The sequence below is a fragment of the Halichoeres trimaculatus genome, unplaced genomic scaffold, assembly GCF_033239565.1.
Source record: "Halichoeres trimaculatus isolate MK-OKI-2021-1 unplaced genomic scaffold, fHalTri1.1 fHalTri1_scaffold_24, whole genome shotgun sequence".
NCBI classification, from domain to species: Eukaryota; Metazoa; Chordata; class Actinopteri; order Labriformes; family Labridae; genus Halichoeres; species Halichoeres trimaculatus.
The window spans coordinates 9,312,907-9,335,150 of record NW_027437202.1 but is presented as its reverse complement, the minus strand read 5'-3'; the positions used below and the strand labels follow the sequence as shown (position 1 = coordinate 9,335,150).

General features: G+C 49.4%; 3 protein-coding genes across 7 annotated transcripts; all 3 read left to right on the top strand.

The window, feature by feature from the left end:
• The first annotated feature begins 279 nt into the window (after positions 1–279).
• nhej1 (nonhomologous end-joining factor 1) lies at positions 280–7,149 on the top strand. 2 transcript variants are annotated; one of them, XM_074664475.1, is made up of 9 exons: positions 280–410; positions 805–956; positions 1,199–1,413; positions 1,492–1,713; positions 1,787–1,925; positions 2,096–2,154; positions 6,465–6,609; positions 6,707–6,810; positions 6,969–7,149. In XM_074664475.1, the coding sequence occupies exons 3-9, from the start codon at positions 1,228–1,230 to the stop codon at positions 7,044–7,046; spliced, it is 933 nt and encodes a 310-aa protein (XP_074520576.1). In that variant the 5' UTR covers positions 280–410; positions 805–956; positions 1,199–1,227; the 3' UTR covers positions 7,047–7,149. The 2 variants fall into 2 exon arrangements, with proteins under 2 accessions (XP_074520576.1, XP_074520575.1); XM_074664474.1 differs by having other exon boundaries at positions 6,465–6,615.
• Positions 7,150–7,385: 236 nt separating this feature from the next.
• LOC141785899 (indian hedgehog B protein-like) lies at positions 7,386–13,832 on the top strand. Its single transcript, XM_074664503.1, has 3 exons — positions 7,386–9,198; positions 11,430–11,691; positions 12,580–13,832. The coding sequence occupies exons 1-3, from the start codon at positions 8,899–8,901 to the stop codon at positions 13,254–13,256; spliced, it is 1,239 nt and encodes a 412-aa protein (XP_074520604.1). The 5' UTR covers positions 7,386–8,898; the 3' UTR covers positions 13,257–13,832.
• Positions 13,833–14,251: 419 nt separating this feature from the next.
• bin1b (bridging integrator 1b) lies at positions 14,252–22,047 on the top strand. 4 transcript variants are annotated; one of them, XM_074664449.1, is made up of 19 exons: positions 14,252–14,605; positions 17,215–17,295; positions 17,400–17,454; positions 17,535–17,629; positions 17,775–17,810; positions 17,909–18,004; positions 18,081–18,188; positions 18,349–18,441; positions 18,673–18,758; positions 18,851–18,926; positions 19,016–19,071; positions 19,161–19,205; positions 19,504–19,546; positions 19,694–19,834; positions 19,958–20,035; positions 20,290–20,310; positions 20,950–21,003; positions 21,091–21,192; positions 21,277–22,047. In XM_074664449.1, exons 1-19 carry the CDS (start codon positions 14,525–14,527, stop codon positions 21,376–21,378), a joined length of 1,449 nt encoding a protein of 482 aa, XP_074520550.1. In that variant the 5' UTR covers positions 14,252–14,524; the 3' UTR covers positions 21,379–22,047. The 4 variants fall into 4 exon arrangements, with proteins under 4 accessions (XP_074520550.1, XP_074520551.1, XP_074520553.1 ...); XM_074664450.1 differs by lacking the exons at positions 19,958–20,035; positions 20,290–20,310; XM_074664452.1 differs by lacking the exons at positions 19,694–19,834; positions 19,958–20,035; positions 20,290–20,310.
• The last annotated feature ends 197 nt before the right edge of the window (positions 22,048–22,244 follow it).

The following is a 22,244-nucleotide window of genomic DNA, read 5'->3' as shown; positions in this document are numbered from 1 at the left end:
GACGAGTTCGTTTTTAAAACGTACTAAAAATAAATAAATAATTATATTAATTGATAAAAATTAACCCACATGGGTGTTTTACTTAATATAATAATAATGAATGAAACGTCTCTTTATTTTTTAAGTTTTAAAGGTTTAAAAAACGTTTCCAACGGAGTCGCTTATTTTAAATCAGTTTAGTTTGAGAGGTGATAATCTGGATTAAATAATGTTTTTTATTCACTTTTTTTTTTGGTTTAAGTTACAATTCTTATTCGGAGCGGAACTTTTAGAAACGCTGTTGTTTCGCGTCGGAGCGCGAGTCCCCAAACACAAACCGCTGCAGGAGCAAAATTGTAAACATTACTTTTTAAGTGTTGTATTTTTTCATTTTATCTCGTGTGATATCGGCTCTTTTTAAAACAAATAAAGTAAGTTTATTCTTATATACTTACTACACACTTTAGAGTAATAATTCTATTATATCACCTTTTATTTAATTGTATTTTGCTCATTTGTTGGAGGTTTTCTGTCATTTTTCACTTTTCAAACAAGTTGAAGAAAGAGGAAGGTTGCATTATGCGTTACAAATCAATACTTTTAGACAGATTCTCAGTCAGCATGCTGTGTTTTTGCAGTTTCTACCATTTGTCTGAATCCAGAGCTTTAATTTTAGAGTTCGTCTTCATCTTCACACGCCTGCACTTAAAGCGACAGATTTGGTATCTTTGCGATTTCCAAATTGGCATGAGTCACCCCTGAAACGTGCACTTTGCTTTAAATGTCGGCTGACGAGAAATTCCTCGTTTTATTCCCTGAACACAGGCCTTTTACAGATCAGCAGAGAGGAGCCTGGTACCACAGGAGCTGTCACTGCGGTCTCCCTCCTGCAAGGTGGTGATCATGCGGTCTGGACGACGACTATAACGCGGCTTTAACAGATTTCAGTCCAGTGTTTTGGGGTGCATTCTTTGGAGGTGAGTAACTACGACACATTTGATTAAAAAGAAAACTACCCCATGTTTTTGGGTGTGGGTGCTCATTGGCAGCAGCTTCCAGGAAGCCTTATAGGAATGCAGAGAAGTCTGCTCAACTGCCAAATAATCTGTGCACATGTGTAACACCTTCCACCCTGAACACATTTTCTTATTTGGGTTTTTGTGCACACATTGATGTTGTGGTCACATGCAGCTGTCATGAGCATGTTGCCTCTCCTCAGTGTGTTTATTACAGGGTGTCAGAGCCACCATGGAGGCCTGTGAACATCCTTCTGACGTCCTCCTGAAGCTTCCCTGGCTCCCTGTGAGCATCAGTGGCCGTCATCTCCTCGCCAAGAGCTGGTTTGGGGACTCAGCGTATCATATCCTGCTGACAGACATGCACTGCGTGTGGGAGGAGAGGATGGACTCAGCAGCGATCCAGAGGAGAGCACAGGTACAGACACACTTAAGGATTACAAACTAATGGATCAAAGAAAATTAAAATAAATAAAAACTTTTTCTCTTCTCTCAGGAGCTGAACAAACGTATGCAAGCTCCGGTCAAAGCGTTCTTCTCCCACCTGCGCGAGGTGATTCAACCCACTCTAACAGGAAGTGAAAGGCAACCCGATGGCGAGGCTCTGATTTCTCTGACACAACAAGAAGATGGAGGCATTTGCATGAGGCTGAAGAGCAAGCTGGCAGGGCTTCCTTTCTACTGGGAGTTTCACTGCAACCCTGCGCCCGTCACTGTGGTAAGGTCCACGTTCAAACCTCCGATTTCAGAGTGTCCTTCCTCCTCTCAGACTTCTTCATGTGCTTTGAAAGGTGTGTGTCCAGCTTGTGCGCCCCTTGTTGGCGATGAGCCACCTGCTGCAGCGACAGGTGGATCAGCTGGGAGGTCTGCTGGTGAGGAAGGATGCTGAGATCCAGGACTACAAAGAGAACGGAGCCACGCTCAGCAGAGGTACACAACACATGAATCCAGAGAGGAGAATACTGAGTTGAGTGAGGAGTGATCATCAGTGGGTGGGATACATGAATGATTGTGATAAAATAAAGATACACACAGTCACAGCTGGGATGTACGGAGCAGGCAGAGCTCCTGATGCTGGTGTGTGTCTGTGTGTGATGCAGAGCGGCTGCAGACGGAGGTTTTCGAGGAGCAAACCAACAGAGAAGACTTCATGGCAAAGGTGAGAGGGCACACACACACACCACGGCCTGTGCAAAGCACCTGATATGAAGATATGAACATGAGTTTAACAACATGACAAACTGTCAGGTTCATGTGTGCGACTGTCAGCCAATCAGAGCACGGCAAAGTTGCGTTTTTACATTCGTGGTGTTAACTGTATTCATGTGAGGAATTTATCATCTCTGCTTTCGCTGACCTCTGACCTCTTGTGTGTGTGTGTGTGTGTGTGTGTGTGTGTCTGATTGACTGAGCTGGCATTTCAGATCTGTGTGTGGAATTTTAGGGGGATGTTTGCTTACGTGCTTATCTATTTTAGTTTAAAAGTTTAGTTTGAATTTTTATTTAGATCCAAAAAAATCAAAGTTAAACATGAGAGGACACGATCAGATGAAACCACGGGGTGTTTGCTGGGCTTCAGTTGCATCATTCTGTGGTTTTTGGGAGGAAACGTGTGTTTGTGGACGCTGTTCGTCTGAGAGGACAAACCAGGAGGTGGATTAAGTCCGGCTCAGGTAGAGTCATGGAAAGTTACATCAGGCTCACAGTGGGGGCTCTGTTTTCTGCCTGTTGGTCATCGCATGCTTGGACTGGGATGGTGAGCTTTGAGACACCACAGAAGAAGAAGAAGAGGAAGCTGCTGCTGATCAAAGTCTTCTTACTCGTGGTAAATTCCACCGAGCTGAGGAGGCCGCCTCCGGACCAAAGTCCAACCTGAGCTAAAGCTTCTGGGAAAAAGTCGCTGAGATGCAGCAAAGGGAGAATCACACACAGGACGTACCGCTGCATGTGTGTGTGTGTGTGAATTAGAGAAAGGGTGAAGGCATTTGGCGTGTGTGTGTTGTATTTGTCGATCAGGGTAGGGCATTTGCAAGCTTGTGTGTGTGTTTGTGTCCATCTGTGTCTGTCTCCATGGCGACGTTAATCACCTTTATTCCATTTTCCAGCCTCTGTGTGAAGCTGTAAACATCATCTGTGATTAAAAAACAGGTCTAGAAATAATGAAGTGATCGTTTATGTTTGGTTAAAAGTCTGAATCTGTGTGTGTGTGTGTCAGGTTTATAAAGTGTGTGTGGTGGATGCAGCAGCAGCAGCAGCATGACCTGACAGAGGGGTGTGTTGGGCTGTCCACACTGAGCCGCTGTGACGCATGCTTTTGGTTTTTCTGTGCAGAGTGTGTGTGAGTGTGTGTATGTGTGTGTGGGCATGGTGTCGCTCTCGCAGCCAGTCATGCAGCGGCGTCACAGTTGTCAGTTTTGAATTGGATTGTCACTGTTTGGGAATGTCGCCCACTTCCTGCTCCTTGAGCTCCCTGAGACGGCAGCTTCACATCTCCGCAGCAACTGCCCGACAGCACTACAGCATCTGACAATTAGTGGCTGCTGCTACCAGCCAAAATGTTGTCTCTGCTTCCACTTTGGCCTTCCTTTCTCCAGATGTTTTTCCCAAATTGAAGTTATTGTGTGATGTTGTGAGATGTGAAAAGAAAATAAGAATCAATAAGAGGCTGTGTGTCTCTTCTTGCAGCGCAGAGACAGTTTCTGCAGTGAAAGCTCCCGTAGTAATTATGTGCTGGGATGGATGGATGGATGGGTGAGGGAACTGTCTATAAATGCTACGTAGCTTCCCACATGTAGCTCTGCTCGGGCACGACAGGAGGAGTTACATCCTAATATCTGTTTGCTTCAACCCCAGGCTTTAAGTAGAGAGCAGAGCAGGAAACTTCAGTTTTTTTATCCACAGACCACAGCAGCACCGCTCTCCAAAATATACACTTTGACAGTCAGCAGCCAATGGGACGGGGAGGATGAAGAGGAGCTGAAACACTGATGAGGTTTTATTATTTATTTCACTGCCAGGTGCAGCGGTTTCAAAACCAGGCGTCCAATCAGAGTGAGGAGTCAGACAGTCCAGTCCAGAAAGCTCACGCTGTTTGTTTGATTGTTTTTATTCTTGATGAGTGTCTGATGAAGGAGTTTCTCCTCCACCGCTCTGACTGATTTATCAGAATATTCTCTCTTCTTCTCGTTTCTGTAAATCATTGACGGTTGCTCACATAAACAGCAGCCAGCAGCTCTTTATCGCACATACCTGAGGAATTCAGGACTTGGGTGAAAGAAGGCGAGGCTGCGAGGAGGAGAGTCACCCTGAGGGAGGTGCTAACACACACACACACATGAGGATGGACTCAGAGCTTTAGTGAAATCATTTAATTTGAGGTTTAAATCCTCTCAGTGAGTGTATCTGTGTAACCATGGCAGCGTCTGATGATGCTCTGTCTCTGTGCAGACTAAACTAATCATCATTAGCTTTGAGCTGGAGTCAGAGCGCTCCTGAAGGAGAAACAAAACAAGAGCATCTGCACCCCGTGGCTCCTCCCCCTGTGCCCTCTGTCAGTTGCACACAGTTTCCACAGGGTTGTCCCCGCTCCGGCCTGTAATTAGGCCCTCTGTGGCCTGGCCGCTCCCCCATCTTCAGCTGCCGGCCTCTGAACTGAGCCCGCGCCTGGACCGGCTGAGTGCGGTGTCCCGCAAAGGCATCATGGGACTGTGAGCAACATGCAAGCAGAAACACCAAACACGGCTGCAGCGCCTGTCGGCACGTGAACACGCCGTGAGTAATTTATCTGTGACACTTAAACTTCCTGTGGAGCAGACGCTGAAACCTTTAAAGGCTGAAGGTAGACGGCCACAACAACGTTTGAGAGTCAGAAACGTGAGCGTCAGATGGAGTGGGACCTCAGCAAAGGTCGAAGAGCAGCTCTCTGCGTCACGACGCTGCGGGGGGATGAGCCAGCTGAAGGTGACGACGTCAGCAGAGAGAATCATGGGAGATTTAACACCTTTCTGCTTTGCATCACACATTTCTGCTCACGTCAGAGCGTCTCTGCTCTGTTTACACGGCGTTAGCAGCTAAATTCACTCCATGACTCATGATGGAGCCGGACAGGTTCACACCAGATCCTCAGAGTCCAGACCAGGGGACGGATCCTTCTGCATCCTCCAGTTTTTTTCCGAGGCCGTGACCTCGAGGCCTCTGGAGGTCAGCGGGACTTTGGGCGGGAACCTGAGGTCGCCCCGGAAGAAAGTGAGGGAAAAGTGAGGGAAGAGGAAGGAGGGAGAGCAAACATGGGGTCAGCAGAGGAGAGGAGGTGAGAGGGAGACTCACTGGCACCAAAACCCCGTCTGAAAACAAAAACAACAACAGAAGGAGCAGGCGTCTAAAAGCAGAGCTGTTTGCCTGCTAATAATAGAGAAACCCTCCTCTTCCTCCCCTCACCTTCCTCTCATCACCTCCACCACACGCGCTGCTTTGCTGTGGGCAGGAGGGAGCGTGCAGAGGCGTGGCCGCCAGGTGAGGCCTCCTCCTCCTCCTCCTCCTCAGACTTTGCTCCCTGATGGAGGAAGTTTCCAGGGCGCAGCGACAGAAGAGTCTGGAGGTCATCGACCTGTACGCACCTTTTTGTTCCTGGTCTGGTGTTTCTTTGGTGAGAGCAGCAGATAAAACAAGACTTCATCTCCCACAATCCCACGAGCCTGGTAGTTTGAGTCCACGGTTTTTGAGATTTCAGATCAAATAATGTGAAGTGAGCTGGCAGCCATCAAAAGGAGGAGGTGGGGGAGGTGAAAAGAGAGAATAAGGTGGGCTTTCTGCTGCTCTCTGTCCCCCTCAGCACATTGGTTTCTCTGTGCCCAAAGCAGAACTAAGCCTCAGCAGAGCATTTCCATTTATTTTTACAATATTTAAACAAACAAATAACAAAAATAAATCAATGCAAAACCTCCAAACCTGACCAAAGTGTGTTTAGGAGCCCCTCTGCCCTGACAGCGAGCGGGAGACCACCAATTTCTGCCGGTCAATATTTGAGGAGCTAATTCTGAGAGTTTGTCCAAACGGGCAGAAAGAAGGATTTAGTGAACAGTGAGTGTTTTTCTACCAGTCCACCGTGCGTTTGCATAATGTCGCAGGAATTTACACGCAGCCTTATCTGTCAGGCCTGCGGTTAGCCTGTGTGTGTGTGTGTGTGTGTGTGTGTGTATCAGTTGTCTACCTGCGGTCAGCTGTGCCAATAATGCAGCTTTGATTAGAGGCTTATCGCAGCCCGACACTCCCAGCATCACACCTCGGACATGTGACTCCTGCTGCAGGGTCGTAAATCAAACCAACCCAACGCACGGCGCCGCGTCAAAGGGACACTTTCATGTTGAATACTGCTCCCAAACGTTCAGGGAGGAGGTGTTCGGAGGTTTGACTGATCTTACACTTTCTGAGATGACTAATGATCCTTTCCTCCGTCTGTGTCCCCATCAGACCCTCCCTCTGCTGCAGCACCACGCGCTGAGCTTTGACACTGACCTCCAACACCTGTACACCGCCATCGTGACCCATGGGAGCACGCGCAAACGCAAACTGTCCGAGAAGGAGCAGCCTCCTGAGGAGCCGGGCCTCACCTCCAGTCAGGGTTTGTTCCTCCGCTCAGAGTGTCTGAGAAAACACTAAAAGCTCCTCTGCCCCTCCGACTGAGTCCAAACCTCTGTGTCCTTGTCCCTCAGGTGGATCAGTCCAGACTGACCCAGGTGAGGACAAAGACCAGAACCAGAACGGGAATCTGGAAGCAGCAGCCTCTGAAACGGTGGAGAGAGCTTCAGTGAAGCAGGTAACACCGAAACACCAGCTCCATCCCCTAAAAACACACTCCAACCATCAGACTGACTGAGGTTTTAAGGCCTTCAGGGATTTTTGGACGGCTTCAAACAAAACTTTGATATTTAACAGTTTGTTAGAAACTTAAAAATCCTTTTTGTTGATTTGCAGTCTGTACCGAGCTCATCTGACCCTGCTGAGCGTCCGTCCTCCAAACCAAAGAAGAAGAAAGTGGGTTTGTTCAGATGAGAGAAACGAGCTCAACTTAAAAACCATTCCCAAGTTTTTAACTTCTGCTTTTAGGCCAGATTTTAAAGTTTGAGACTGTGGAGCTGCTTTTACCTGCTTTAAGATTCTGACTGTTTATAAATTAGGTTTTTTTAATCAAGTCTGGATTTGTGTATGTTTTAGGGAACTTACTAAGCTGCTGATTAAAGGTGTAGATTTAATTTTGAAGGTTGCGTTTGACTTATTTTTACAAAAAAACTACAACTCTGAAATTCACAGACAGAAATAAACTTTTTCCACACAGCTCTCTGTCAGAGTTTCTTTCTTTGAATCCAGAGAGTCTGAGGTTTCTGCGTTGGTTTTTCCTCCTGATCTCAGACAGAGGGGGAATAATGAGCAGACGGTGGTCGATAACACGAGCGCTCTGCTCTTTCAGAGCTCGGTGAGATGTTGACTTAAGGTGTTGCAGCATCTGGGGAATGCTATTGAAGTCAGAGTTGAAAAGTCTCTGTTTGTCTGTGAGATTTTAAGAGTTTCTGTGTGACAAATGTTCCTGAGGGCTGGAGTCAGAGACGTGAAACTATCAGAGTCTTTTCAGGGCCCGTACCGATAGTTAGTGGTGGAGGAGGTCGATGGTTGGAGCTGATATCTTTCTTAAGAAGTTAAATGACAACTTTAAAAAATTACTCTTTCAAGTTTTTTACTCTAAATAGAGTTTTACAAAATTTCAGTGTAGTGAAATGTTAGTTTATCTCTCATTATTTTTGTTTTGAGGCCCTTGAGGTGTGGTACCTTGGGTTGGACATTTCTGGAGACAAAGTAGTGAGTCCAGACAGAGCAGCAAAATAAAGACAGATTTGCCTCAAAATGCCAAATATCATTAATCCTATTTCCTGATAATGTTCCTTTAAAGTCTCCAGAGAAGCTGTCAGCTTAGAGCTGTGCATCCTGAGGTCTGGCCCTCAGAGACTGTCAGCTGATTGTTTCAGAGAGTTTTCCCTGTGAGTTAAAGTCTGGATGTGTTTCCAGCTGCTCTGAGACTAAACTCAGAGCTTTGTTATTTCCTCACCTGCAGCACAGACTCTTATGTCACTCAGTAACAGTCCAACTCCTCAGGTGAGAACGTTGAGCGCACAGGTCTCCATGCGCGCTCCCGTCTACCTTAACCTGGAATCCAGGGTTCAAAGAGCGGTATCGGGAGCGCGCCTCCCGGTCAGTCTCGTGGTGTTTGTCTGTCCTCTTCACTGACAATAAACAGATGAAGGCGGCCGCGGGGCCTGTGCCACCCCGAGGGGAGGAGAGGACGAGGCGGAGGCAGGTCCAGCAGGGCGCGGTCTCCTTCTTCTCCCGCAGCACCTCATCTGTACCGTAGTAGGACCTCTTCCATTCCCACTGCTGCCAGCAGCCCTGCGCCACAGGGACGCATTGAGAACAAACCCCAGAGGCACAAACCGCTGCGGGGACACCCTTTGACCGCCGTGGCCAACAGGCGCAGCCAGACTCCGCAGCGCGCGCCTCCGTGTCTGTCTGAAGGCTTTTTCTCACAGCTCCGACACTGAGGAGCAGCTTTGAACCTACCTGCCAAGATAAACTCACCTCGCCTATTTATGCCCCTGCCTCCGACTGCACTCGGGACAGGAGGGTGTCAGCAGCTCAGAGGACAGGTTCGCGTCTGTCCAGCTCGTCTCCAGTGGCGCACGGGCCACTTTTACGCGCTGGGAATGGCAACTTTCGGGGACCCGGGAAAGAGTCCTGCTCCACCTCCCCTCTAAAGTAAGAGAGGAGACCCACGCTGGTGGAGGAACACACCTAGAGGAGTGCAGTGGGGAGTTATCGAGCACCTGCCGGGGGAACATACCGGCCTTTGGACGGAATGCTGCTCCAGACGCTGGTGACGTGCCTCGCCGGATGCGCCTTCCTTCTCTCGCCGGTCAGCGAGGGTTGTGGGCCAGGTAGAGGCTACGGCAAGAGGAGGTCGCCCCGGAAGCTGGCGCCTCTTGCCTACAAGCAGTTCAGCCCAAACGTGGCTGAGAAGACTTTGGGAGCCAGCGGGAGGTACGAAGGGAAAATTACGCGGAACTCTGAGCGCTTCAAGGAGCTGACCCCCAACTACAACCCCGACATCATCTTCAAGGATGAGGAGAACACAGGTGCAGACCGCATGATGACTCAGGTAACCTTCCGGGCTGCCGTAGTTTATTGATTCCAGCGCATCTCCGGGTGCACTTTGGCCGCGGTGTAGACGCGTGGAGGCTGTTATCTGCTCCAGCTTTTCCTGCTGACGGAGAGCTCAGACTCAAACTGTTTTTATGACAACTCCTAAAGAGAATTTCAAAGATCAGTACCAACATGTGATGCTTCTGTTTCTCACTTGAGGTCAGTCTGAAGGTGCCTCTCTCTGGAGCTGATGTTAGATGCTTGTTGCCTGCAGCTGTTGACACAGCAGAGTCTGTTTCTGGCTTGTGTAGGTGAGCTGTCTGAATCAGAGCTCTCCTCTTCGTCTCCATGTGGACTCTCAGAGGTTCACTGTGGGCAGCTCGTGCGTAAAGAGGGCAACCCCTTCTAAAAATGTCTGGAAAAGCGGTCGCTCTTAATTAAAACACTATGTCCTCTGTTTTACATCATGTTTTTGGTGGAAAAACAGCCAAAAGTCGTATTTGGTTAGAGCTCGGGTCAAGCGTGTACTCATGTTTACCGTTTTCGTTTTTAGCCCCGATGGTCAGAGTTAACAGTCGCCTTTTGGACTGTCAGAAATTTTTACGACACCGTCATTGATGTGGCCCCGTGTGGAATTTATTTGACTCCCAATTTCCCCAGGAATAACGTATTTATATCTGGCCCTGGTGACCGCGGGCTTCCTCCCTGAGCAGCAGCGTTTGTGTCCACAGACCCACGTGGGGAGTGAAAGCGTGCGCTCCAGCCTGGAGCTGTCACCTCGCTGCGCCGCGCTGTGCTCGCTGCAAGAAATGCCAGGAGGAAGGAGACACAGGCTGCAGCTGGGGTTTGGTCAAATCAAATCTATGCACAGAGAAAAACAGCTCATCACTTTTCCTCCACCTCCTAAACAGATTCTCTGAGTCTCTTTCTGTGTCTCTACCCTGAAACAACAGAGCTAAAGGAGGTGAAACCAGCCCCTCTGACTCTGACTGATCTTGAGAAATGAAAAGCTCAGTCATCTTTCTGCTCCATCAGAGCTGTTTTCTTGCAGCGCGCAGCCTGAGCCGTATCCCTGCTCACAATTTATGAGCTCCAAGCCGCAGCAGACAGCCTCCTGTTTGTCTTTAACTATTCCGTGTTACTTTTTGTTTGTTTTCGTAGCGCACATGTGCAGAAATAGCCCACTTCACTTGTGTTGAAGCCTTAATTATACACTTTTTTTCTCGACTCTTTATTTTTTATTCGCTTTTTCCTGGGCGCTCCGTGCTGCATACAGACGCGTCTGTTCGAGAGGGAAACCACGCTGTAAAAAGTGTCACTCTGCACTTTTTATTTGACCCTTTGGTTGCAAGTTTCCTCTTATAACTGTGCGTGAATCCCAGGAGCTGCAAGATTATTTTCTCACATCCTTTTGGTCCTTTAGTGGATTTCACTCGTTTCTCTCATCGGTGCGTAAAAGTTGATTCGAGCTGCACACGGATGCTCCCTTAAAGAACTCAAGTTTGTTCTTGATTTCAGAGCATTTTCAAAACAAACAAAGTTATTAGAAATCCTCAGGAACTGATCTACTTTTTTACTCTGTGGCACGACGTCCCTGATCACTGCGTAAAACACATCAGCGCCGGTCCAGGGGACATTTCTTGCAGCGTTAAGGTGTGCATAGTCGCATGTAGTCAGCCTGTGCGTCTCATGTTTGTGCAGCCAGTGGTTTCGAGCTCAAACCGCTGCTACAGAAACCCCCGTCGATCTGTGTACCTTGAAAGGTAAACCAACAAAATGTATCGTCTGATTTATGGGGTCCAGCTCGCTGCTGTGACCGCAGAGAGAAAACATTAGACGGTGAAATTCACAGTGAACACTGTGAAAAGGCATCTGTGGCCACCACACCACGAGCTATTCTTATCACAGGCAACATGGAAAGAGACGTTTATAGAGTTTAATCCCACTTTTCACTGCGAGAGGCTGAGCTTCATGAAACGCTGCATCACTGAGACGCTTTCAGGGGCTGCTGGGAAATGACAAGACGTCCTGCAGTCCTGCTGCCCTGATTTAATGAGGCTTTGGTGGCTGTTGATTTACTTTATTTGGCCTGCCAGTCAGGGGGAACAGGAGCAACAAGCTTCAGTGAGGCTTTAATGAAGTGTAACGCTCAGGTTTGACCTTTAATTGAGCAGAAAGTCTGGTTTGATCAGGCAGAAGCAGATCTCTCCTCTCCAGGTCTCAGATGTTGTGTCTGTCTTCCTCCAGCGCTGCAAAGACAAGCTGAACTCTCTGGCCATCTCTGTGATGAACCTGTGGCCCGGGGTCCGGCTGCGGGTCACGGAGGGCTGGGACGAGGACGGCCATCACTCTGAGGAGTCTCTGCACTACGAGGGCCGGGCGGTGGACATCACCACCTCGGACAGAGACAGGAACAAGTACGCCATGCTGGCCAGGCTGGCAGTGGAGGCCGGATTTGACTGGGTCTACTACGAGTCCAAGGCCCACATCCACTGCAGCGTCAAGTCAGGTGAGCCGGGACAGAGAGGAGGGGATGCTCCTACTCACCTTTACTAATCAAACTGAGAGCAGCCTCACCAGGTGTCCTCTGGTGTCTCATCCCCAACATCCAACATGTTTGACACGTTGATTCAAAATCCAGCAGATTTTCAGCACAGGGACCCAAAACTCAAACGCTCTGCCTTCTTTCTTTCCCTCTTCTTTACTTCCTCTTCCTCAGATCACTAACTCTTCACTTCTTCATCACTTGCATCCTGACAATCAGAGCATCTGCTCCTCTTTCCCTCCTCTGTCTCAGCTGCCACTCACCCCATGTTTCCTGAGGTCAGGTCAGAGAAACTGAAGGAGGTAAGCACAGCTCCCTCTTTGCTGCTCAGGTAAAAAAATCAGTCTCAGAGTTTAAAACTCCACCTGAAGCTGACTGTTTAAGCTGTTGCTCTCTGAGTCTGACACACACAGACTCTCAGCCGTGCTATAACTCACACACACGTGTAAAAAGTCATCAGAGCTCAAACACCCACTTTAGACATTTTACACTGAGTGGTAACCGAGATTTCACTTTTCTTTTCCCCTCTTTCTTTCTCCTTTGTTCCTCTTTTCCCTTCCTTCATCTCCTCTCCTTCCCTCCCAGATCGGGTTGCGAGGGCCCAGTCCTTGACTTGATCAGACGGGCAACCAATCAAGTTGGTATTTTTTATGTTTTTGATTTGTCTTTTACTCCTGTTTCCTCCTCCAAACTCCCAAAGCAGACAGACATGAAAGTGGAGGGATCAGTCCAGTCAGGCCTGAGCAGGCAGCCTGTAGTTAGGGGAGGGGCACAGCAGGGGGCAGCAGAGCAGCAGGACCCCACAGAGGCTGCAGGAAACCGCTCTGACTCTCTTTGCCTTTGTCTCCTCAGATCACTCAGTGGCAGCCAAGTCTGGAGGTTGTTTCCCCGGCGAGGCCTCGGTCACGTTGGAGGGCGGCGGTCTCAAGTCCATCAGGGACCTGCAGCCTGGTGAGCGGGTCCTGGCCTCAGCCAGCGGCGGGGACCTGGTGTACACTGAAGTCCTGACCTTCCTGGACCGTGACCCCGTGACCTGGAAGCTCTTCTACACCCTGCAGACAGAAGCTGGCGCCCGCCTGTCGCTCACTGCCGCCCACCTCCTGTTTGTGACAGAGGGGAACTGCTCAGAGGGGGCGGAGCTTGCCCAGGGAGCCCTCAGGACTGTGTACGCCAGTGATGCCCAGCCAGGACAGTGTGTGCTGGTGTCACAGGGCGGAGCCGGGCCGGGCCGCCTGTCTCACATCACCGGGGTCAGCGTGCAGAGGAGCAGGGGGGTGTATGCCCCGCTGACTGAGCAGGGGACGCTGGTGGTGGACGGGGTGGTGGCGTCCTGCTACGCGGTGCTGGACCAGCACTCTCTGGCCCACTGGGCCTTTGCCCCGCTCCGCCTGATCCACAGCTGGACTGGGTCCCCTGGGGGCCACAGAGACGGGGTCCACTGGTACGCCCAGCTTCTACACTGGCTGGGGAAGATGCTGCTGGACTCAGGACGCCTCCACCCAATGGGCACAGCTCAGGGTGACAGGTGAGGGCAGGGCCACAGGTGACACTGGGAGACACTTTGAGCACTTGGTTCCTGCTGAGGCATGATGGGAGTTCCTCTGTCAGACAGAAACTGAGCGCTGGCAACAACGAACCTCCTCAAAACTCGACGTGGACAGGAAATAAAGAGGAAAGACTCCTCCTTCAAACACTGTAAGACCCTTAACGCCTCCATCAGAGGCACACCGAGCACCTTCAGGGTTCATCTCACCACGTCTGAGGATGAAGCCGTCAGAGGTCCAAACCTTTCAGGAGCAGAGAGATGATGATGTTCAGGATTCTTATTCAGTAAATAAAAACTGTGATATCAGATATTTCCCCCTTTACTCAAAGAAAAAGCTTTAAATCCTGGATCCTGCTCTGGACCCAGTCTGACTGTAGTCTGACTCATGGACAGGTCTGGTTTCTGGAGCTTTGAGGTGAGTATGAAGGGGTTTGTCTCCAGGGATGCTGAGCTCCGATCTGACATCAAACTTTGAGAAAAGTCTCTTTAACTTTGTTTGTTTACATAAATTCCTTCCTGTTCATGAAGCTGTTGTGGGAAAAGATATTTAAAGATTTATTTTTGGACATTAAATTATACAGAAATTAAATTCTGTGTCTCTTTTTTTCAACTATCTGTGATGTAAGTTGTGACTTACTGGCATCTATTGGCTCATGTTTGTGCTTGAGGTGTGTGTGTGTGTGTGTGTGTGTGTGTGTGTGTGTGTGTGTGTGTGTGTGTGTGTGTGTGTGTGTGTGTGTGTCCAGAGAGGGAATGGACTGATTTAGCCCCCATTTGACTGTTGAACCTCTCTGTGCGCACAAATATATCCGTGCGTAAAAGCAGCGACGCACCACTTGCATGTATGCAACAGATGTCGGCTAATAATAACAACCTGCTGCGCCTTTAAGAGGATGACTGAGAAGGAAACCTAATATCTCCCCACATCCAGCTCAAATCCTCATCAATTAAGAGTGAGAGCGAAAACTGGACGATATCTGGATCAGTCCCCCTGAACCCAACCGACCGTCGCCTGGTTTTTGAGTTTCTGTGTGAGCTTTGTTTTGTTTTGCCGCACATAACCCGGATTAAATTACGCATTGCACCTTTAAGAAGCTGTCACCGGGATTAGAGTTACCCGTAGTGAGCCAGGTCGCCCTCCGGAGGGGTTTTACGCACCACTGAAGGGTCTCCTTCACCGACAGCGCGCCCTCTGTGCCTTCTCCGCTTCGCTGGTCCTGACACCGCCGGGGAGCCTCCACGCTGCGCGACATGGCCGAGCCAGGGAAAGGGGTCACCGCCGGGAAACTGGCCATCAATGTCCAGAAGAGGCTGACCAGAGCGCAGGAGAAGGTAGACTTTTCTCTCAGCTGATCAGAGGCTCGCATGGCAGCGGGACACTATGTCCCCTTGTCTCTCTGAAACCAGATCCTCCAACTGTTCAACTTTAAACTGCGCTCACCCACACGTTAGGAAAACCTCTTTGGGGAGTTTTCTCACCTGGAAACCTGTGGAAGGTTCCATGTCAAGGAGGGTAGAGCAACACCTGTGGGGTCAACCCTGAGAGCTGAGGTTTATTCAGATGTTTTGTTTCACATGTGTCCTGTTTGTCAGAGTTTGGAGAAGAAAACTCAGTGAGATCTCTCTGAGCATGTCACCTTTAACCACCACAGGGAGACAGTGTTTGAGGTGGAGACTTCATGTCAGGAGAGGACAGTGCAGGTTTGACAGATGAATTAAGGGATGATCTGAAAGCACAGCAAACACACTAATCTAATGGACACACAGCAGCTCTAACAGTCATTAGTTTCTCCAGTTTGAGGCTTTTCAAACTTTAATTCAGGCTGAGTCTGACAGGAAGTGCAGCAAAGTGTGAACTTGAGTAACTCAGCTCATCAGCGTCTGCTCCTGCAGCTCCTGACTGTACAGTCAGAGCTTACAGTGAGTGCTGGATGATACAGAGAGCTCTGAAACCTGATCAACAGTCTGTGTCCAGCTCACCGTCTGAGTTATTATTGTCTGTCCTAATCACTCCTGTTGCTTAAGCCTGCGGGGTTTTACCCTCTAATCACCTCAGAGCAGGAGCGCTGTCAGTCAGCCGCACGCCTTTCCCTCTCCCTGTCTTCATCTTCATCTTTTAAAGTCTGTGTTTGGTGAATAACCTTTAACGGGACTCGTCACTGAGCCCCGGTCTCCCCCACATTCCTCTGAGGGAGGGGGGTCAGGCCCTCTCTGCTGGTCTCTAACTTCAGTTTGTGAGGTGGTGTTTTTGGAAATGGACTCTGGTTGCAGGGGTTGGTTGGTCTGCGTGCAGTTAGCTGGGGCTGGGAGGTGGTTGGGTTAGCGTAGCTTAGCATGAAGACAGAGCTAATGGATCATCTCAGCAGCTGCTGCTGAATGAAACAGCATCCGTGTCACACGTTCCTCCTGTTCCTGAGAGCTGGTTTCTCAGATTATGAAATCTATATTTAACGTTTATCAGTGAAGATCACCCAGTGCATTGTGGGAGAGGAAAGTAAACTCAGAGCTTCAGACTCTGAGGTGAGTCCGAGTCCTGGGTTTGAGCTCTGGGGGTAAAGAGGAAGGTCAGGGTATCATCTTCCTCCTGAGGCCGGCCGAGGTGGAGGAGGGGAGCGCCGGCTTCAGCTGTCTGCTGGCACGCCATCCTCCACCCTCCACCCTCCAGCTCCCTCTATGTTTGACTCCTCTGCGTGTCCATGGCGCTGAGAGGGAGTGACAGGCTGCTGAAGACCTGCACAGAGTCCACAGGGTCCTCAGAGGTCCATCGTTGTCTGTAGGGGACAGTTTGGAGACCGGGGTGACGTAATCCCACCAGATCACGGAGCAGGCAGCTGCTGGGGACTTTTCCTCTGTGAAATGTGTGAAATGTGTGAAATGTGGATGAGTGGGATCACAGAGGAAGGAGGAGAGCTCACTGAGGCCTGTGACCTTTGACCTCTGACCCCTCTCCTTCAGAGGAGTCAGACTAAGGAGGAAACCTTTCAGAATAAGAGCTCCTATTTTTATACCTCCTGAATCCAGAGTGATCAGACCTGCACACCTGTCTCCCCCTTCACCCCAGCCCTTTCCTGGACTCCCAGCATGCCTCACTGCTGTGGGCGGGGCTCAGATATGTGTGTGAGAGTGTGTGTGAGTGAGGGGGGTGTATCTATCTATAACTCTTGTGGGCCTTCTCTTAATACCTCGCAGAGCTGCTGTGTGTAACCCGTGTATTTTTGGGAGCTGAAACTGAACACCAGCACTTGTTGGATGACAGTGAACACACACGTACACACACACACTCACACACACGTATGAAGAGTTTTCTATTGTACCTGAGTGAGCAGTAAAGCCGCTCTTTCTCCACGTTAGCAGCCGGTAACCTGACCCGTCCAGACTCTGAGAATCCCTGAATGCGTGCAGAGACATCTGAGTGCTGCACAATGAGGCGCAGACACTGAGGCTGTAAAGGATACACCAGGTGTGTCTGCTAAATATAGATCTGAGTTTGATAGAAACAACTTGTGCTGCATTCTGCGTCTCTGCACCTTTAGCGTGTTGGATGGAAACTCGGTGCAGCAGCATGAAAACTCCTGCAGGACAGAGACAGACCAGCTCAGGCCTGATCCTCTGACCATGTGTGTGTGAATGTGTGTGTGTGAGTGTGTGGATTCTCAGGGAGCAGGTGTGTGTGTGGGGAAGTCCCGTTGTGGTGTTGTTGCTGGTTTGTGTATCTGTCACAGGATTAGGCAGCAGGTGGTGCTGGTGGTGTCGGCGCTCGGGGTTAGATCAGATTAGCTGTGACCTTGTGCAGCGAGGAAATCAAATGTCTTCATTTCTGCTCTTTCTCCAAACACAGAGCAGACAGACGCACGTTTCCACACACTGATCTGAATAAATCTCCATGAATGAAATGAGACTGAGGCAGATGAGTGTGTTAATCTCTGCTGCCTCCTCTGCAGGTGATGCAAAAACTGGGGAAGGCTGATGAGACCCGGGACGCTGCGTTCGATGAGATTGTGACAAACTTCAACAAGCAGATGGTCAGAAACACTCCTCCTCCTTCTCCTCCTCTTACTTCCTGTTTCTCTCTGTCATGGTTTGATTTTTCCATGTGCCTCCTCTTCATCCTCCTGTTTCCTCTCAGACTGAAGGCACCAAACTGCAGAAGGACCTCAAAGCTTACCTGACGGCGGTGAAAGGTGAGTGCAGCAGGTAAACACACTTCCCTCTGACGCTCGTGTTGATGTCTCATCCTGCTGCGCTGGTTTTTCTCTTTCAGCCATGCACGATGCGTCCCGGCGGCTGCAGGACTGTCTGGCCGACATGTACGAGCCCGAGTGGTTTGGGAAGGAGGAGATGGACACACTGGCAGAGGTGAGAGGAAGCAGCAGTAGAGGATCATGGGAAGTCGTCTGTGTCTTCTTTCCTTTCGTTTTCCTCCTGCTCGTGTCCCAGCATGAAACACCTCCTTTCTCCTCTTCTAACTCTGTCTTTGTTTCTCTAACTGCATGCGCGTTAGGAGATGATAGAGAAGGAGATGGACAATAACCTGGAGGTAAAGCGCAGACACAGTCGGGCTCCAGGTTCATGTAGCGCAGAGCAGCCTGTGAGGAGGATCAGGATTCTGTGTTTCATGTCGTTTCTGTGTTTCAGGACACAGACACCCTGTGGTTGGACTATCACCAGAGCCTCACAGAGAAATCCATGGCCACCCTGGACACGTATCTGGCTCAGTTTCCTGATATAAAGGTGAGTTCCTGTGAGGAGGGAGAGGGGACGCGGAGTTATGAGCGGTTTGTTAAATCTCTGGTGTGATCTGCTGCAGGCTCGTATCGCAAAGCGTGACAGGAAGATGGTGGACTTCGACAGCGCCAGGCATCACTTCGCCTCCTTACAGAAAGGGAAGAAGAAGGACGAGGCCAAGATCGCCAAGGTAAGCCGCACTGAGTGTGTGTGAGTTAATGAGTGTGTGATTAACGCTACTGATCGACTCGCTGACTGAATTAACCTGTTTGTCTTGAATTGTTCTTGGTTGCTTTTCCTCCTCCTGCTCCTCCTCCTCCTCCTCTCTCCTGCATGCTGTGTGCGGTTAGCCAGCAGCCCTGTTGGAGATGGCGGCTCCCAGCTGGGCTCAGGGTTTGATATCAGCCCACCAGGTGGCTCAGACTAACCTCTCCTTCAACCAGGTGAAACTCTGGTTCATCACTGACTCCACCCGCCCCTAGATGCAGCTATGAGTAAATGAAACGTCCCCTTTATTTTGATCTGGATGCTCACAGCTTTGTCATGTCTGTAGTTATTAAACCCTGCCTGAGCCCTCTGCATGTGTGTGTGCTCAGAAAACTCTGTAAGACTGATCGCTGTGTGTGGACTGATTTTAAATCCGTGTGTGTGTGTGTGTGTGTGTGTGTGTGTAGGCTGAAGAGGAGCTGGGTCGGGCTCAGAAGATCTACGAGGAGCTAAACGTGGAGTTACAAGACGAGCTCCCATCGCTGTTTGACAAGTGAGACACCTTCTTCTCCACCTGTGAAACCTTCAGTGATGACTCTTTCTAAATGTGTGTGTGTGTGTGTCGGTGTGTGTGTGTGTGTGCAGTCGTGTTGGCGTCTATGTTAACACATTCCAGGGTCTTGCAAGTCATCAGGAGAAGTTTCACAAGGAGATGGGCAAGGTGAGCTGGTGACGTGAACATCAGAGTGTTGTAATCACCTGATTGGTCGATGTCTCTCAGGTCATCGTCTCCTCTGTTCGTCTCCTCAGCTCAGCCAAAACCTGAATGACATCATGACCAAACTGGACGAGCAGCGGCAGCTCAAGTAAGTCACTAAGTACAGACACACACACACTTTGAAGTCAAGTGTAAAAATGTGTAATGCAATGCCCCTCATACTGCCCCCTCATGTAGAAAAGGTGGTACTGCAGCAGCAAAGTCAGGAGATGGTGCCAAGAGGTAAAAATGTGCAGCATGCAGGTTGAGTTTGCAAAGATTTGAAGGTCAGAGCTGCAGAGGATGACAGTAAATTCCCATGACTCTGCATGTGTGCCATCTCCCCTATGATTAGACCTGCTTACATTTATGTAAAGCTGTATGTCGCTCTCCTGTGGACAAGGCCAGGAACTGCATGTGCACAACCTCTGTTTTTTATCTCTGTCTCTTTATTTACCAGGCCTTTTTTGGCCTTTTTCAGCAAATTTATCTTTATTCTCATATTAAATCATTCCCATCTCTTCTTTTCTTTGTCTCTAAGTGAGGAAGCCAACCACAGTGAATCAGCCAGCTCAGCACCAAAGGTAAAAAAAAAAAAAGCACAGGTGTCCGTCTGTTTCCTTTTGGCTTTAATTTTCTAACGCTCTGTTGGAGCCACAACATTGAGTGTGTCGTCCGTGTCCTGCTCCTGCATGCTCCCTGTTTGATGTCTAACCCTGTTTGTGGCGCAGAGGCCTGGTCCTCCCCCCAGCCGCCCCCCGCCCAGACTAACACCGTCTCCAGACCAGAGACAGCAGCAGGCCAGCCCGTTAGAGGACGAGGACGAGGCGGCTGACGCTAACACAGACTACACCTCCACGAGCACGCAGCAGGTCAGAGCACACGTCCTCCTGCTGGAGCGTGGGGGGGTCACTGATAGGATAGAGACAGCTGTGTGTCCTAACCTGAGTGTATGAACGAGTGTGTGTGTGTTTACATGTGTGTGTGTGAAGCAGAGTGAGCTCCACTCAGGGATGAACCTGCTGGATTGGGATGTAGAGGTTTTACAGCCCAGCACGGGTCCAGCTCCTCAGGTGGGTGGTGGTCAGGGGTGTGTGTGAGTGTGTGTGTGTGTGTGTCCTTTACATAAATATGCATGGCTCTGTTCTTTGCATGTCAGTGTTTGTTGCATGTTTCCAGATTCATGTGGAGTAAATCTGCAGGAACAAACAGAAAACAAACACAAAAAAACATTAAACCTGATTTTTTGCGGCTCATTGGGATTTGAAGACCTCTTCCCGAGCGCTTGTGTCTCACTCTCTGTCTCGTCTCTTCATGCTGACTGAAGGCTCCTTCATGGGACTCCTGGGTAAGCTTGAGCTCCACAGAAATCCTCCTCTCCGTCTCCTTCCTCATCCTCAGAGAGATCAGAAAACTCTTGTTTCAACCTTTTCCTTCTTTCTCTCACGTCGTCCCAAACCCTCCTGGACGTGACCTTCGTTTCCTTCCTTCCCTCCTGGCACCGAACTCCTTTCCTCCTTTCTTCCTTTACCAACATTTCCTCTTGCTTCCAAAACTTGCTCCATAAATCCTGGGTTTCTGTAGAAAGAGGAGAACCCGGCCGGTCAGGCCGATGAGCCGTACTCAGAGGAGGCCCAGGGTGGTTGGGATTACGATGAGAGCAACACGCAGAGCTACACGCAGCCCAGCTGGGATGATGGAGAAGCAGCTCAGGCTCAGGAGAGCTGGGATGATGATGGAGGATACACAGCTCAGACGTACACAGAGCCCGGCTGGGACGATGACGGCGCTCAGGGGGGACAGGGTGGCTGGGGCGATGATGGAGAGGTACGGTAGGGTGGCTCTGACCAGAAAACGAAGGAGACAAAGTATCCCCCCTTTCCTTCCTCTCTTTTTCTTTATTTCTATCCTACTTCTTCACAACATGAAACTTTCCTGTGACTCTCTCGATAACACTGCTGGATTTTTTCTGCTGTTTTTGGTGCAGAGTGCGGTGACCAACGGCTCGGGTGGTGACCTCCCTCCAGGATTCGTCTACAAGGTCAGAAACTCTAAATCCTCCTGACAGACATCAAGATTAAAGCGGTTTGTTCCTTTAAATGATCTTCTCTCTTGGTTTGTCCTCCAGGTGAAAGCCATTCACGACTACACTGCGACCGACGGTGACGAGCTGGAGCTGAAGATGGGAGATGTCGTTCTTGTTTTGGCCTTTGACAACCCCGATGAACAGGTCACTGACTGAAACCATCTCCTCTCCTCTGCTGTCTGACTCCTCTGAGCCTCTCCGTGATGATTGTTTTCTGTCTCCCTGCAGGACGACGGCTGGCTCCTGGGGGTGAAGGAGTCTTACTGGGTGCAGAACAAAGATATTTCAGTTAAAGGAGTTTTCCCTGAAAACTTCACTCAGAAAGTTTGAGGCTCAGGCCACAAACAAAGGATCAGACCCTCTCCTGTGCCCCTCCTGTCAGATAGCTCTGAGTGATAAAGACTGGGTCGAATTGTCACTGAACATCCACACATACGTCCACACTTGACTGGCTGCCACCCCATGATTTATGCAGTTTAAACAGTGCCAGTCAGAGAGACTCATTTAAGCTAACGAAGCCGACGTTTGAACACAGCCCAACACCAAAGTGATCGAATAAAATCACAAATTAAACTCCTGACATTTTTCCACAGCTTATTCCTGCTTCCTTTCTCATTTCCTGAACTAAACACAAACACATAAACGTCATGATGTACTGTATGAATGTCAAACTACTCTGCGTTGAATCATTTTATGTTTTGAGGACTTTTTTCAGTTCCTTGCATGAGACTTTTGATTGTCACACCAAACACTGTGAGCGGAGGCCCAGCTCTGAAATGTGCAGGTGTCCCAGGTTTAAACCTGCAGGGAACTCTGCAGGTGTTGACAGGTGTTGGTCTGCAGGGCGACACCGTGCACTCACTTTCTTTACACATGGGATTATCAGAGGGAACATTTTTTCATTTCTGTCAGAGTTACTTTGGGATTAACTCTGACTAAACATCCTGCAGTACATGAGAAACCCCATGCAAACAGTATTTTTACATGTGTGGAATGAATAAGAAAGGAATAAGTCCATGTGGTAACTGATGCACCATGTGTTGGATCAAATCAATCATTAAAGATGAATGAAACACCTGCTCTGTCAGTGTGATGGGATGATTAACTCTCGTTACTGAAATGAGTTAAACTTTAATTTTGCACGAAAATAACAAACAATCCACTGCAGAAATTCCTCTTTTGTATCCGTGCACAGG